The sequence below is a fragment of the Dermacentor andersoni genome, chromosome 10 (assembly GCF_023375885.2).
Source record: "Dermacentor andersoni chromosome 10, qqDerAnde1_hic_scaffold, whole genome shotgun sequence".
In the NCBI taxonomy this organism is placed as follows: domain Eukaryota; kingdom Metazoa; phylum Arthropoda; class Arachnida; order Ixodida; family Ixodidae; genus Dermacentor; species Dermacentor andersoni.
The window spans coordinates 120,838,190-120,855,306 of record NC_092823.1 but is presented as its reverse complement, the minus strand read 5'-3'; the positions used below and the strand labels follow the sequence as shown (position 1 = coordinate 120,855,306).

The 17,117-nt window shown below is 51.1% G+C and overlaps 1 protein-coding gene across 2 annotated transcripts in view; it reads left to right on the top strand.

Moving 5' to 3' along the window:
* LOC126544898 (G1/S-specific cyclin-D2-like) overlaps positions 1-17,117 on the top strand; it is a 357,628-nt gene that overhangs the window by 315,092 nt on the left and 25,419 nt on the right. For both annotated transcript variants that reach the window (XM_050192430.3, XM_050192432.3), the window contains one exon: positions 9,419-9,587. In XM_050192430.3, the coding sequence (XP_050048387.1) occupies positions 9,419-9,587 (169 nt within the window). The remainder of the gene's footprint in view (positions 1-9,418; positions 9,588-17,117) is intronic.

Sequence of the window (17,117 nt, the reverse complement as noted above, 5' to 3'; positions counted from 1 at the left end):
TTAGGGAGAGAGTGGGCGCCGAGTCGAAACCGAGTCGTCACCTGCTGTTGCATACGGCTATAAAGTACATAACTCTCCTTCGCGGAGCTGCCGCCGTTCTTGGCGCCCGGTTCTTTCAAAACAGGAAATGCCGCCGCACAGGCGAGCACACATGTGGCCACGCCGCACGCTGGTTGTGAAGTGAGCGCGTAACTTGCTGCCTCGGCAATTCCGTGCAGTGCCGCGGTGCCCGGGACGTCGTTTGGGCGCAGGTGCACGCAATGGCCCTGATCAGGTACTTCGCGAGAACTCTTCGATGCGGGCCCACTACATACTTAGGTATGGCACGCGCTGGATTGTTGAGCCTTAACAGCTGCCTTAACGTCGTCTGTTCGCAGCAGCAGTCCAGCAGACGACAGAAGTTTCGAGCATGGTTATGTGAAAAAAAAAGAGTTACTTCAGAAAACTGTGGCCCTGCAACCAATGATTTCGCAACCGTGGGAATGATAGGTAATGCATGGACTTATCTAACCCTGGTGCCTGTTGCTTCAGATGTTCATGTGGCATCCTTTATTGAGCGACATATCTTTCCAAATTGTCAAGCAACAACAGTTTTCTAAACACAGCAAGGAAACCAGTATCTACGCATGTGGATTATCGTCACGAATTATTGCACTTATAACGCAATATTTCGCTAAAAATGACCAATTTCCAAAGTCCCAAAGCCCTTTGAAGCCAGAAGGCCGAAGTTTAGTCAAATGGACCTGACTTAACGCTAACCATCATTCCCATTCTGGGTAAAACTCCGTACTTGCATCTCCCATAAACATTAGGCGACACCTAGTTGCTTCTACAAATTTTTGCGGGGAACCCTAATTTCTCCGTAGCTTCCACAGTACTGCACGGTTTTATCGATACGGAGCCGTATTGCTGCAGTCGGAGAACCTGCCGCCTCCACGAGTAGCAATCACAATCGGCGTTTCTTTCTTTTCTTTCCTCGTTCACCCTCTCACTCAGCTTCGAGGAACTTGTTCGCTCTTCACCGTCGACTCCATGTGTGTCGGCCGCCTTTGACTTTTCCTCGCTATTTACGAACGAACTAGAAGTCTCTTGTACAGTCACGCAAAGTAAGACTACACAGCGGGCCCGGCTGCTGCTGCTGCTTTATCGCGGCGACAGCTCAGAGGACTGAATCCTCCAAGCTCGACGACGCATTGGTTCACCTCGTGAGGGCCTGCAACCTTGCCGTTGCCGTTTAAGACGTCGCTTCGGAGAAGGCGGAAGGTTTTGCGGTTATGAGAGCGTGAAGGAATGCGGAGTAGCGCGTCTATAAGCGGCAGTATGTGAGATGTTTGTTGCGAAACTATCGCTCTGCCGGCTCTACAGAGACGCGTCGCGCCGAGATTAGGAGCGCGCGCGACTTATAATCAGACGTATACAGTTTACGGTGCAAATGGCGGGGGAATCACAGGTGGCAACTTAAGTGGTGCGCAGGGTGAGGCGAAAGGACGTGCAACGGCGACGTCATGCGGCGGTTCTAGGCATAATTGGAGTGCAAACAATTTTTATGTTTTGCATGTTTTTTTTTTTGATGTGTGGGATCCCGTAAAAACGGGAGCCTTCTTTTTTTTATTTAGGCTCGCAAGGACTACGTAGTCATTTTGTATATCTGTAATAAATAAACAGCGGCAGTTTTAAAGTTCGTGAAAGAAACATTCCTGTGCCATCCGGTTTGTTTTTTCTCTAATGAATGCCCAGACCATAACCTTTGACTGTGCAATCGCGAACGTACTAAAAGCATATTCGCAGCATATAACCTACATTAGTTACATACGTTTGTTACATGTTACAAACACCTCGATTTTTCACACCTCTCAATGCCACCCCCGACAGTCTTTGGCGTCCAATCATTACTCAATGATATAGTCGAAGTGTTCACGTCCCAAACAAAGGCCTTATACCCCGATATTTCTTGGGTACGCTTTGCCCCAAACACATAAATGATAGTTCCTTGCCAAAGGGTCCGACTATCAACGTAACCATCTGCAAATGAACCGCATAAATGCCAGTTCCATCCCCCCTTCCTTAATATCAATATACATACCATCCAGCAATGAAGTATTCACAGCTGAAAAAGCCAACGGCGACGCCTTATGCCACTAGGGTGGTAGGCGGAATCAAAATGCAGCGTGGCAGGCGTCCAAGATACGAAAGATAAGAATAAAAAATATCGACAAAGGAAACCTATCGGCAACGTCGTTCCCAGCGCAACACTCCACGACGCGTCCCTCAAGTTCGTCCGGAATTTCCGCCTTCCCATGAATGGGCTTCGGGGCACGCATAGTACGCAGCCAGCTCTCAGAAAAAAAGAAAAAAAACATCCGTGTTACAAAGATCCATGCCTCGAGCCGCAGTTGCGCCGCTTCTAGACGCGCACATGAATGAGCTCGAGGAAAGAGCCGATGAATGAGCCAGGGGGCTTCGCGTAGACACACGTACGCACACACGAAATCCTCAAGGAACCAAGCGGGCCGAAACGATTAGACAGAAAGGAGCAACGCGAGCGTGATACACACTCTACACACGTGAAAACGCACGCACACACACACGCGCGCGCGCACGCACGCAAAACGACGCACTCCCTGGATGGTTCCGCAGAAATTCTTCCACTGCTCCATGGGACACTGCGGGAAAAAGTAAAAAGCGAGAACGCAACGGTAACAAAAAGAAAACAGAAAGAAAGAAATAAGAACGAAAAAAAAATACATGGCAGGCAGAAACGAAAGGTGCAGAGTCGGCACCACGGAATTCTTGTTTACATTGATGTAGCCCGTCGTCGTATTCAAGAAGCCAAGCATCAGCCGCTGAGGCGGCAAGCATTCAAGTCCCTTCCCCGCCAGCAGCCACGGCTCAGAGCTCCCCGGAACCCCACACCCCGACATCGTGGTTCCCTTATTCCTCCCTGTCACATACCAGAGTCCTTTCACGCCGTCTATCCTAGCAGTTAGATTCTTTCTCTGTCACATTGTCTGGTGCCGCTCCAGATAAGCGCGCCATCCTCCTCTTGCCGTCTCCCCCTTTCTTTTCTTTCTTTGTCACCAGACATGCCACCGCCTCTTTCTCGATGCCCAACGTCTCTCTATTTTCGGCGTCGAAAACGTGGAATTTTCGCCCATTCCCTTTTATTTTTATCTTTCCCGTTCTCCCTCCGATTTCCACATTCCATCGCTTCATTCAGAAACACGGTGCCGGTGCGTACATAGGGCAAGCAGTGAGGAGAGCTGGGAAATCAAAAAGGAGCAAAGGAAATTCGCACGGCAGGTTGAAACTCCTGAATGAACCTAACCTTTCTGACACCGAGTTCCTCTGCCATCGTCGACGCCCTCCGCATACCCACAAGCAGCCGGCGATGAAGGAGGCCTTTTTAGCATCAATGGAACGTGGGCTCCTCAGAGAATGGAAAAGCTTGCACCGCCTCAACTCCCACTCTCCCATTCACAAACCCTCCCCTTCACCTGTGGGAAACCGAGAAGAGGACGGGACAACCTTAGCCGCCGGTCAAGCCAAGCCCCGGAGCCACCCAGCCCTCAGCTACCGAGACGGGCCAGAACTACGTTCTTTGAGCAGAGTATAGGCGACGAGAACGGCGGGGTGGGGGGCTGAGGTCGAGTGGCCGCAACCACCGTTCGGGGACCTGTCGCGCGGTTCGCGGCCCGACGAAAGTAGAGCGGTGGTGGGACGACCCATGCGCCAAGTGGGGGGCGCTCCGCATTCCTAACGTCTGTTCGTTTCGGACTGTGCCTCCAAAGCTGGGGCCTTGTCGTCGTCCTGTGCCGCTGTATTCGCCGTGCGTCTCGCTTTCTCAGAGTGTCGCGAGACCGACAAGGCAGCGTCGGGATCAAGGAGTCGCCGAATGCGCGAACGCCGCGGCCGCCACAACGTTGTCAGGACCGCATGGTCGGGAAAAAAAACGATCGAATGAAAGAGCTGGATACGGAAAGAAATGTTATTCAGGCACAGAGCAAGGAGGTGGGCTTTTCCGTCAAGCACCAGAGCTGTTTGCAAATGGGGTCCACTTCCTGCGGCGGGGTCTTCGTCAGACCTTCGAAGGAATTCGGCGGAGGAGCTGGGCTCCTTTCTGGGCGGATTGAATGGAGCCATACAGACAAGGTCTGGTTAGCTGGCACCAGACTTGCAGCACCCTCTTCTATGCGTATACGGTGGTCCGTCGAGCAGCAGTAGCCTCGCGTACGCGATTGTGCCTGAAGGAATGTGGCAGGTGGCACGAGAGGGTGGCCAAATTTCGGGGCACGGCCGAAGGGGCGCTCGACCACGCGGAGAGTGCATACGATAATGTGACGTCACGGGCCATGTGTGGCACCGCTCACCCCGCGTCTTTCGCCAGTGGCTCGGGAGAGCGTGTGGTATTAAGAAGACATGGTGCGTTGTATGAATGGTGGGCCAGAGAATGTAAGAGTAGGCAACACCGCTTCGTAGTGTCTCATAATGGTGCGCACCGCCCGCTCCCCTTTTTTCGGTAGCGCGGAATGCCACTGAATGTTGGACGGTGGCAGATTTCGTGCACGGGGATGTCATTTGGCGTACGGAAGTTCTTTGTGGGAACATTTTGGACGGAAACGTATAGTAGCAGCTCCTTAGCGGTGCTCGAATGCAGCGAGTTTTGGGAGCCATGTTAACCTCCCTACCTTTCTTCTCTCGCTTTCCTGAGTGCAACGGAAAGATGCATTATGCTAATGGTTCGAATTCACCATACTGCCAGCTTCTAATTTAAAAGAGAAAAAGAGAAGGAAAGAAAGAAACCATGGGTCCGGTTCGCGTGGTCATGTTCTCAATATCCGCCGGCACCCATCATTATCTTCTCGAGCACCGCATGGGCAAGAGCTAGGCGAGAGGCATCCCCCGTAAGGTAAACGAGCAATAAGAAATGACAGTTGTCCAATTGTCGAAGCCTCGGCGAGTGTGAAACCACGCATGAAACCGCGCACGGTTTTCTGTGAAAAGATTGCGCCGCTGCACATCGAGACCGCAGGGCAGCCCGTGTGTGCGCTCCCATGACAACGCAGACGCACGCGCCACGTGACAGACCGATAGCGTCACTTCGACCGCGTCTCTTTCACGCCTCATACGAACATGATCCTGTGCACTGTACTCAGAGGCGGGTCCACTGCCTATTTCGCGTGGGACTGGCGGCGTCGGGGTATACCTTGTATACGCGCGGTCTCCCGCTTACACAAGCACCTATCACCGCCGTTCATTCGTAAACCGTCTCACTAGATCCGTGCAGTGCTCCAAATATTGAGCTCAGCCTATCAGTAACAAAAAAAGAAACCAAGCGATAGGCTAGACAGACCACCTTTTTCCGAATCGCTAATCCTCCCTGCTGTAACGGGCGGATCTCGAACGGATTAGCGGTGCACACTGGTATAAAGTCCTGGACGAACCCGTTCCTTCCTTTGGTTCTCGCAGCTTATTGGTTAAAGCGCTCAGCTGCTGCGAACGCGCTGCAACGCGCATATGGTCAGAGCGCGTCGACAGAGACGCCGTGTACGGTTCGCCCGCCACCCATTCCCATGCACGGCGGCGGTCCGGAGCGGCGTCAAAAAGGATCGGGCGGTGTCGAACGCGAAACCACAGACGCCCTCGGGATGCATTCCAATCGACGCCGGTGGGAACGCGCCAGTGAGAGGCTGGGGAACTTCCGTCCTGTCCGTCGGACACGGTCCGGTCGATGCAGCGTAGGTACAGGTGTAGAATTCTGTGGCTCCGGATGACCTCGTTTACCGTGCGCATAGCCTCCTCTTCCGCTCCGTCCGAAGACTGCGGTCCGTTCGTGGTGGGAAGTGTAGAAGCGGCACCCAGTTCAAGTTTATTGTAAATGCATTTTGTCAGCGTGGACGTGTTAGTGTTGATTGTAGTAAGAGTGTATTTATGGGTTCTTGCTGGTAGGCATCAACGTGGACTGGTTGTACGTGTGTGTTTGTGCGCGTATGTGTGTGTGTGTTGACAAAAATTACAGACCCGGCTGGCACACTTTCAACAACATCGATGCGAGACCTGTGCAAGAAAAGACATACTGATAAGTTTCATCTACAGTCCATAGACGACGGGATAGGCTAGCACAAACAGATCTCCCAGCTTTTGTCCGTAGACAATGCAAAATAACGATTCTACAAAAAGCAAATGAGAATAGAAGAAGTGCACTATAAAACCCAAATACATCTTCGTAAGATGTATCAGCGCGCTCAAGATTTCTCAAACGAAGTCTTTGTTATAACGATACTCAGGCTCATTTCAACGTACCTCTGCTGCCGCCGTATAAAAAACAGCGAACGGATGCAGGGAAAGGGTTAGAAAGTACGTTCCTCGCGAATGGCATGGCAAGACCGCGTGTACGAGGTGGCCGGTAATGTATCGCGCGCGACACGTTCCCCTCGAAAGCCAGCGCCAGCCAGCGCGGGCAGGAAGCAAGGGCCCCGCAGACAGGCATCGCGACACACAAATGGCGACTCCACCCAATTTGACCTTGTCCATAACATCGTTTCTCTCCTACGTGGTGGTGGCACGTCGATGATACCGCCGCAAAGGAACGACAGGACATTATACGGGCCCCCACGGTTTCCAGTCTCGAGGGAAAAAATACATATACACGGCCGGATAGTAATACAAATCCAATCGCAAACACTCGCAAACGGGAATGGGAGTCGCGATGGACTGCCGTTGTGTCACTGTCCCTGAATGGATTATGCCTCGGTTTAGTCGGCTACAAACGCGTCACGTGGTTGTTCTTTTTCAGTTTTAGAATGGTGGGTTCTATTATATATAAAACTAATGCTTCTCACAACCACCTACTGCAAGCGACTATACACTCTTAAGCAAAATTACACCATTCTGCCACACAACAACAATCGTCATCTGTCTTGTCCGCATTTCCTTTCCTTAACGCGGCGAGCCCGGTACTTTCCAGTAACGAACAGCATGCGTGTTATCAGCATGACATAGCATTCCCGACAGGAAAGCAGCGAGCGCGGCGTTTTCAAGAAAGGAAACGCAAGCAAGGCAGATGACGATTATTGTTGTGAGGTAGAGATGCAGTCCAAAGGGTGTAACTTTGCCTAAGAGTGTATTTGTTCATTATGCGAAGTCTCGTCGTATACCCTTTGAAAGCAAGGGCGCTTGGTAATCCCTTTATACGGGTGTAACTACTGGCTACATGCACGTTTAACAACATTTTAACTCCCTGGTGGAGAAAGTCCATACTCTGCTCCTCTCCTATTCAGTGAACGTATGTTCCTTTTGGGGAATCACAAGAACTCCGGAAAATAGAGAGTTAAATGGGGGAGAAGCAATGCGTGGAGCCAGTTGGTCCCACAACAGGAATCGCAAGCACTATCTATATGTTTGGTATTATATTGCGTAGTCACTTTGGGGAGCACAGTGTTACTGGTTCGCTGCCGCGACTTAAACCATCTTATATATATTTGTCTTCGATAATAGGGGTTCTGAAGGCACTGAACAAAGCGCCTCACGGGAATGAGGTTTTTTTTTATTTGACGTTAGAGGTGGGAGCTTCATCGAAATTCGAAGCAAAGACTTTCCCGAGTATCGTAAATGGGCATTCAAACAAACTCTAGTTGTCGCTCACGCTTTAACTCACGTTGCAGTACTTCTTGAGGTGCTTGATCGTTGCAATCACACAGATTGCTAGGCACACTATCACGGAACAAATAGGCGATCTTCCTGCGCGAATGTGGCCGCCGCATTGTCCGCCTTTCGCCTCGGCCTCCCCTTACCGCGATTACTGCCGGAACAGTCAAAGGGCTCAGCCCCGTCTCCATTTAAATTGCTTTTCGATCGATTCCTTTGAAGCAGCGACCGTCGGACCTCGTCTTGATGGACATTTGCACAAAAGGCGTGGAGCAAACGTCTCGAATTAGATCTCATCTTAGGCACATTCGTGCTATAACCTAATGGAATCCGCCATCTGGTGGGTGGGTGCGTGCGTGTTTGTCGCCAACGCAGATACCGGACACAATGGCCCCTCATTACTATTTGTCGGCATATGAAGTAGGCAGTAAATGGCCAAGGTCATTGACTTTCTTTATTCTATTTTGTTTATCTGCCTGCATGTTTTTTTCGCTTCTCAATGATGATTCTTTTCATAAGGCCTGCTTCTTTTTGGTGCTTCCTTGTTTCACTATTTTATTTTTCTTTCCTCTCAGCGTTTACATTTTGACGCCAACATTTTGGACAATTTTATCCTCTGCACACGTCAGATAAATGCAACAATAACGGAAAAAGTAGTAATGGCAGAAGAGAAGAAGGGTGGCTGTGAAATTTCTCGCCGGAACTTAAAGCTCCACTCTCGGGATATGTACTGGGCCTCACGCGTGCGTCACGACTATATATATATATATATATATATATATATATATATATATATATATATATATATATATATATATATATATATATATATACACACACACACTTGCACACACCCTTTTGCCGCGCTTTGTTCCCCCCCTGACGTCTGTCTGGCCGTGTGTAACCCCGGCGCCTTCTAGGTTCGACGCGGCAGGCGCCGAAGTCGACGATGAGCTTTCGACGAGATATTTCGAGCCACTGTCGGCGAGCTCGCACGCCTTCTCCTCACCGCGCACCGTTCCCACGCTCCTAGCGGCGCGAGAACGCGTACACGTGTGTCGTCGGCACCGTCATGTGCATCCTCGTCGTTCTGTCATCGGGCGTTTTCTCTGCGCGTAGCGCGGATTAGCGGCCCGCTTATAGACAGGCGCCTTCGCAGACCTTTGGCGGCGCCGATACGTCGAAGCGACTGGAATTTCTGACAGTGGCGAAGAAGACAAAAGCACAAAAACTAAACCTACCTTTCTACGAGGATGTAGCCACGTTTTGCGATCCCTCTGATGCAACACGGTGGATCGCGGATGTCAGTCTTTGTGAAGACGAATTCATACAGCCATGCATATATATATATATATATATATATATATATATGTATATATACCCCTCCGTATCTGTATAGATGACTCTTCGCTATATAACGTCTAATGGCTACGGCGTTCTAATGCTATGCACGAGGTTGCGACTTCAACTCCAACCACATTCCTGAGGACGCAGAAGGCGAGAACGCTCGTGTACTTAGGTGCATGTTAAGGAGATTTCTGGTGCATATTCTCAACGCCACGCAACAAATAGTTAAGAACATCTTGAAAGAGTTCTCAATGCAGCAGGGGGAAGAAGAGAGGGGGAACGTGCATATACATAAGCGCTCTCAGATTTAACGATCAAGTTTCAAGTGCCGCGTTTCGCATCTGTGCTTGTCGCTGTAGCTGTGCATTATCTGCGTCGGCTGTATCGTGACGTCGTCTCTCTCCTTCTCTTCCGCTCGTCTTTACAGGACTGGGAACTGGTGGTTGTCTCGACTCTCAAGTGGGACGTATGTGGTGTGATCGCGTGCGACTTCCTCGACCACCTGATCCACAGGTTGGAGCTGCCCAAAGAGGCACGGTGCAGCCCGGACCACATCCGCAGTCATGCGCAGACCTTCATCAGCCTCTGCTACACCGGTAAGTGTTCACCTGCTTTGCCCGCACGTATTTGTCGCCTTCGTTAAGTGTTTAAGCAGTCTTCGTCAAAGGTTCCTGTGCCAACTAAGGTCTTGTTAAATAAGTCCTATATGAGTCCTGTATTTCTCCTTACTAGGGTTGTTTTAGATAACAAGACCAAATGCTTTCTACCTTACGTCGAAGAAAAGCCCATGACTTCTCTAAGTCATGCGCTTAGTGGGCTAAGGACTATTGACAGAGTCTGTACATATATTTTTTGCACGTGAGCAGTCTACGGCGACTGGTGTCTATGCTACCCTGCCAGCAACAATGTAGTACTTACCGACATATAACCATGTCCAGACTGGACTACCAAACCGCAACACGTTTTGGAGAGGGTTCACGTGCTCTAGCCTCGTGTGGCCGGAATAAAAGAAAATGATTCCGAAAAGCTGACAAGATATTGCTTTCTACTCCTCAACACGAACCGAGGCCTTGCAATCCTTGCAATTTCTTGCAATCTTTGTTTTGGCTCATCTATACTTTCCTGTAGACACTAGTGCAGTCTCAGCGACCGAATGCATCGCTTACAAAAACCACCGCCTATTTGTTACGTATCAAAGCACCGTCGCTCCAGGACAAGAAAAGGAAAACGAGCAACTGACGCCGGACTAGAACGACAGACGCGATACCGTAGAGACAGAACGACATTCGCACCAGCCACCAGGGGCGCTGCTGCTGCTTGGCGATACCGGCCGCCGAGTTCGGGGAGCGCATTCCGCGCCGATAAGCGGGGCATATATTACTCCACTTCTGTTGCTGCATTCACTACCACCACCGCTGTCCACGCACAGCCATCGTGTGCGAATGGTTGAGATGGAGGGGGAGGGGGGAAGGAGACTCCTTTCGCCGAACGAGGGCGTTGCTTACTGCACCGCTTCGGCGGGCGCGTGAGAGAGTCGTCGCCGCCAGCGAGAGACCCGCTTATCAATCCTGTCAGCTGGTGCGAACGGTGCATACATAAGGCGCTGGGCTAAGCGACACCCGCCGTGTTGCAGACCCTCGAAAGCGAGTCGGGGATCGCCGTGAATCTACGAGCAAAAAAGAGGGGCCGCGGGAGCGAAAATGTGACCTCGTGACATTGAACTTGAACGGCATGGTTGGAATCCGTCTAGCGAGACGGCGTGTGAGTGTGTCTCTGTGGAGGGGGTCGCTGGATTATGAGCGGAAACAAGTGCAAATACGCCCGTGCTCCTCATGGTTGCAAGGTCGCCGTTCGGGCCTTTCGCTCCTGTTTTCTATGCACTTTATGGTTTGTTTTCTTTGGAGTTTATAAGAGGTTCACCGATTGAATTAACGAGAGAGCGTGTTTCGCCCGTTTACGGGTGCATCTGGGATGCATCGGGGCATTTCCCACGCTTTTCCTTCTTTTGATATTCCTGATATTGCAAGCAGCCTTTGATTTGTCTACTTTCCTTCTTTTTTGTTGCCTTTGACTTCCTCCGCGGATGGGCTTAGGCTTCTTTATTTAACTTTCTATCATTTTTCACATGCATTCATAACCTTAGGCCTCCTCCAGAGCCCAGCGACAACATTTTGTGGTCATTGTCTCAAAAGTCTCAGAACACTGCAACGAAGTATCACAAACATTAGCAATCTGCTCAGCAGAAAAAAAAAAAGCTTGCTGAGTATCGCAAGTCAAATACAATCACCTAGTTCTGGTTAAACTAATGCCATGAGCGTGCGTCGCTCGCATTATAACGCTTCCGTATGGTAACTTTCCTTCCCCATCACACAGCCTTCACTTCATTTATTTTCATATTATAATAATTATTATGATATCCTAATTCATTTCAACTTTGTTGTTCTTGTAACCCTTATTTTTCTAACCTATAGAGGAGGTCGCGCCTGATCGAAGTTGCCCCACGGTGTTAGCTGGTGTGAACACCGTGGGGATTTCCTTTTCCAAGTAATCATCACAACCAGCTGCAGTGACAACATCCACACACACGTCATCAGAGGGGCTTTATCTCGCGCTCAGTCGGGATAAAAGTAGAGCAGTTTCTTCTCTTTCTTGCGGACATAAATGTAGAAAACAAATAGAAAGCAAACCACACCGAAGCGAACGCAATTCAATTTACTTTCCTCACACCACCCCATTCCCGACCGATCCCACACAGCGGGTATATATGCTCCACATATCTCGATGTCATTCTCATCCTCACAATTCAAAGTGGCCTTCGGTAGATTTATCATAGGTGCAACGCTATATAAATCAACCCAACAGTAACCAAATCCCCGTCCCACCACTTCCTCCATTGAAACCAACGAGGCGGAGATGGGCACGAGGAACGACGAGACAGATAGGAAGGGCTCTCCCTCCTTATACACATTCAAGCCCAGCAACGACGGCAGCGTCAATCACTGCAGGCTCGCTGCTCTGCGCGGACTCGCATAGGGGTCACTGTGCCGCAGTCCAAAGCCCGACGGCCACGGTGTCACAGACCGTCTCTGCCGTCTCCGGGGTGTCGGCCTTAGTGGGGGAGGGCGGGCGAGGGCCAAGTAGGCGGGGGGTTGGCCTGAACGCTGCTCCATTGATTCATCCGCTGCCCAGCCACCATCCTTGCCCCTCCAAACGAGGCGCAGCCTGCCAAGATGGCAGGATCATCGCGATGGCAGCTCGGCCGGCAGCAGCGCGCCTCGGGAGGTCGTCACTCCAAGGTCAGCGGCGCGGCAGAAGCACGAGAAGGGAACTCTGCTGGAGTCATTGCCGGGGTGGACAGATGCTGGCCGCATGCGCCGCCGCATGCCTATGCGCGAGTCAGTGGCCATGAGTGCGCGCCGAGATTTGAGTCTGCTCTCCTCTCCGCCGCTAAATGCGCAGCCAACCCCCCCCCCCCCCCCCCTGCCTTTTCCACGCAGCAGGCTGATCTCAGTGCTTGCACGCCTACTCACGACGAAGATGATGACGCGAGGTGATGCAGCGCCATCTCTTTGCTTTCTTTTCGCTCTTTCGGCCTCCAAGAAGGAAGCACAGCGGAGTCATCAACCACCGACCGATCGCCAGTGCTTACCGCGGGAACACGTTGTCCTCGTTCCGGAGTGATGAGTGTTCACGTGACAATTCATGTGAAGGTTCTGGAGACTATAGGCGAGGAAAGTTTGACAGACATCCCAACATCCTTTATTGTTTTGAGATATGCACAATAGAATCTCCCTGGTAAACACATTGCAGTGTACAGAGCTCAAAACCTCTCGCATGCAAACGCAAGCCTAGCACACAAGCAAGAAGCGTGCTTTGCACTGAAGCGACGATTGGAGTGCAGCAGCCTTCTGTCAGACATAAAAGCAACGTCGTCGCTTGCTAACGATCGTGTAGAGCTAGCAAAGAAAGTACTCCTTGAATAATATCGCAATTGACGTTTGTTAGCAAATGAAAGGTCTTTAAACGAAGTTACCTTGGAGGACTAATAAGCAGACTGTAATCTCAGTGCGCGGCGTCAGTCGCAGAAAACTCGGATGAGGCTCTGCCACCAACCTGTTGCTTTTGGAGAACCTACTATAAAAACAGGCTTTGAACGGCGAACGCCGTTGAGCCAAGCGTAACAATACCGTGTCGAAAAACCAGTTGCACGATATTTATAGGGCAGTAATCCTTGTTGGTAACCGCGCCAGCTAACTAGATAGTGAGGTCGTGCCGATTCACCTCTTAATGGTTGGCGGGGGGTTATTTATAGTTTTGAGGTTTCACGCCAAGCTACCCCGCCCTGATGTCCAACCCGAAACTGAGAATCCACCGTAGAAACGTGATGGGCGGGGGAAGGGGGACTGCAGGGTGAGGGCCGTCCCACTGCCAATCTCCCTTTCTATATCGTATACATTAAAGAGGAGATCTGTAGCTAATGGGGAGGCACGGATCCAGGAGCTACGAAAGATAGGCAATCCTTCTTCCGTAATCTTGAACACAAAGGGGCAAGGCAGGGAGGTCCGGACCATCCCTTATTATAGTAGGTCACGCGCTTCAAATAGATGCCGTGACCATCGCTGAAAGCAACACGGGGGCGCCGCACACGTCAACAGCTTCTTCGACAATGAGAGGAAGCTCGCCGGACTCTCTCCCGGAGGACCCAACGCAGGGGTGTCGGTGTGGCAGTGGTGGCGACGGGATAAATGATGCGGAGATGAGCGTTCCCTTCACGTCCGCCCCCGCAAATGCCGAGGGTCGCCATCGTCGGCGTCAAGCACGCGCCAGACAAGCGAAGCCTGCTATCCTCCTTTTTTCTTGATGAGCCCGGATTCCCGAGAATCGGCTTTACCCAGCCCCCCACCCCCCATAGACCCCCCTACCCCGTCTGCTCCTCTTTAGCCAGCAGCACCACCCGACGCCCTTCGCCGTCCCAGAGGGTTGCCGCAGACATGCACACGCCGTAGTATAAGAGTACTCGTCATCTTTCAAAACCTCTTGACAAGAGTTCCGTGCAACGCCGTTGGAACTATGCCCTCCTTTTTGTAAGCCCCCGCTACGAGGCAGAGAGGTCGCACCGACAGCACGTTACCGAACCCCCTCGAGATCAGGTCAGCGCAGCGCGTGCCCACCCAGCACTAATTTTTCCATATCAACTACTCACTGGATGGAAAGGCACAGCTTACGAGCATACGTAACCCAGCATAGCCAAACTCACTTGAGAAAATCTATACACTGTCTATATGTGGTTTTCCCAGGCACTTTGTCTTCTCGTATACTTGCTCTTTGTCAACACGTTAGAAGGTTATGTCTACAAACAAAAGTCGTCAGAAGTCTATATCCACACAGGTCTGAGCAAGTTGTTATTCTCCATAAGCACTATATGACCAAAAGCTTACTCGACGAATGCCTAGGCGATCAACAGATAAATCTCTAGAGTTCAGGTAAGAACGACAAAAGGTCTGTACACTTTCTACAAAGATGTTTATGTTAATATCTGTGAGAAAGCGCGGCACCATGCGTGCTGATTGCGTAGGCATTGCTGTCGCCTTCTTTCCTTGCTCGACGGGTTCGTGAACGCCAACGGCGGTGAACGTAACTCCGAAGCGCGCCGACGGCTCAAGGATCGCGCACAGTCCGCAGCGCCGGCCCGGCCGCCGTTCACTTCCTGTCTTCGAGGAAATTCTTGCCTCCGCCCCTTTTCGCGGCTGCAGCAGCAGCAGCAACAACAGCTAGCAAGCAAGCAAGCTAGCCGGCTCTCTCGCTGTTGCTGGCGCGCTGACTCCTCTGCCCTCGCCTATAGCGAAGCCGTCGAGCAGCGGCGATTCGGGTGGCTCCAGAAGCGACGGAGACGACGTCTAAAGGCCCATAATGCGGCGGCGAACGCGGATGTGCTGGCGGTAATGTACGCGCGGGCGCTTTCCGTCGAGACCCTCGTATACATGTGATCAGCCCAGCCCGCCGCACCGACCGACGAACCATACGCCTCCTTCCATTCAAGAACCACGACCACCGCCACCATTCAGAAAAAAGCTCTTCTGACTTCTGATTGTGCTGCTGCGGAGCTAGAACGTTACATACGTGGTGCGTTTTCTCTGTTTGTAAAATGTACACACGCACACGTATACGACGCATTCGAACCACACGTGTGCAGTGGTGGTAGTAGCCCTCACCGACCAGTCGGCAAGTCCGTGCGTCATTCACAGGAGCCACGTCATTGCTGCCCTCTCTCTCGTGTTACACTTGGGCAGAGAATAGCTTCTTTTCTCTGTATCCTGTGGCACTTGAATGTCGGGCCACGATTGAAGGGGGTGTAACTGTGGGCAAACACTGGTACATCTCCGTCGCCGCGTTGTCCGGCTTCAATACGGTGAAGTATAGGATAGTTAGCGTACTCGGATGGAGGCTCGTGGGAATGCTTGTGTGTTTCGTGCCGACTTTTTTTTCTGTGGTTACGTGGTCTCATTGTTTCACGGCGACGTCTCAAGAGAAGGCTCCTCGAACGGCAGAAGAGGGGATACCGTAGCCCAGCTCGAGAGAGGTGCATGCTCCTCTGTTTCATCGCTGCGGCTGGCTCAACTGTAGTGGCGCTATAAGCATTCTGGCGAGTCAGGCTAAATGATGATATAGCAAAGCTAAATTTTAACCGTAAGCAAGTTTGCAAAAAGTTAGCGTACAAACCGAGAAACTGCATATAGTGCAGTTCTCTACTCAGTTTTACGGTGTCGTTCTTCCATCTTTTGAGAAACGGGAATGAGATGGCGCGTCGATCAAGAGGCTGCAAGTAGTACGGCGAACAACCGCTTCACCACTCATGGAAGTCGACGACCGTAAGGGCTGAACCGTTCTAGAAACGTGGCGAAGGACGACTTTCAAAGCAGTTCTTAAATCGGACCAACAACGCTGCATCGTTCACAAACTTCCGCCAAAGGTATTCCGGCTACTCAACGCAGGCTATTGTTGCCAGAACAAGCGCTAAACATACACACGCACACACATGCACCACTACGTTTATTAGAGCTCCGGAGTGAGAGACGCCGAGGCGCCACTTCTCGCTGAGCCACCGTTGTCTACAGGTGTTCACGCCCAAAACTTCCGCTGTTGTGTCTTCTCCTAGCTCTGAATGGCCGTTGTCTTTGTCACTGAGTGCCGACGAGTGAGAAGCGCCCGGCCCATCAAGATCCGGGTCGAGATCCGGCGGCCTGTCTACGGAGGAAGCGCACCGCTGGTGCCCTCCCCATTGTCCGGGGCCCAGCCCAATTTCTTTGTCATTGTCCCGCAAGGACACTGTTCTAATCTATTTCTTTCCTTTCCTCGAAAACTGCCGTTTGCTATAAAAACTTAAAGGTCAGCTTCTGTACGTACAGTCTATATACGAAACCGTTAAAGGAAAGCGTCTCTGTTTGTGGCTACCGCCCTTGGTATCTTTTCCTAGCAGCAACATTTCGGCGGGACGTCGAGGAGAGAAAGTACAACGTTGACGACTACGCTTTCGCGGGCGCAATTTTCCATTGTTCGAAGCGATGTGTTGCTTCTACAAAGGGTCCGGCCCCGAGCTTCTATCTCTGTACGGGGCGTGCTCCGAGAAAGCCCCGTCATCAGACGCACCCGACCACACAGCCCTACGTCAAGCTTTGTCACATCGCGATGACCTCATACGTGTATTTCAGTGCACACAGTGAATCGGCAGGTGTACCTTCCATACTTTCTTTTGCTCCTCTTCACTACGATTTTAACAGAACACGCAGCTTTTGGTGCGTCACGAGTCACTGTCTGGCGACGTATACCCCTTCACGACGCACTTAGTTTTCTTAACATCTGACAGTTTTTGTTAGAGTAGCTTTCTTTCTCGTTAACGGATTCACCCCGACTTTACTCAACTGCTGCGCTACTTTGGTGCATCAAGTGTTGCAGCTTGTAGTATTTCTTCTTGGTTATAGTGCCTTCTATGGTATAAAAGAAAGGCAGGCAAGGTCTTGAAGTTACTTCATCTCTGTGGCTGCTAACGTGTGAACACGTAAGAATCATCTATATCCTTAGAGAAGCCAGGCTGCACATTGCTCATTCTCGACTTGTACTTTATTATC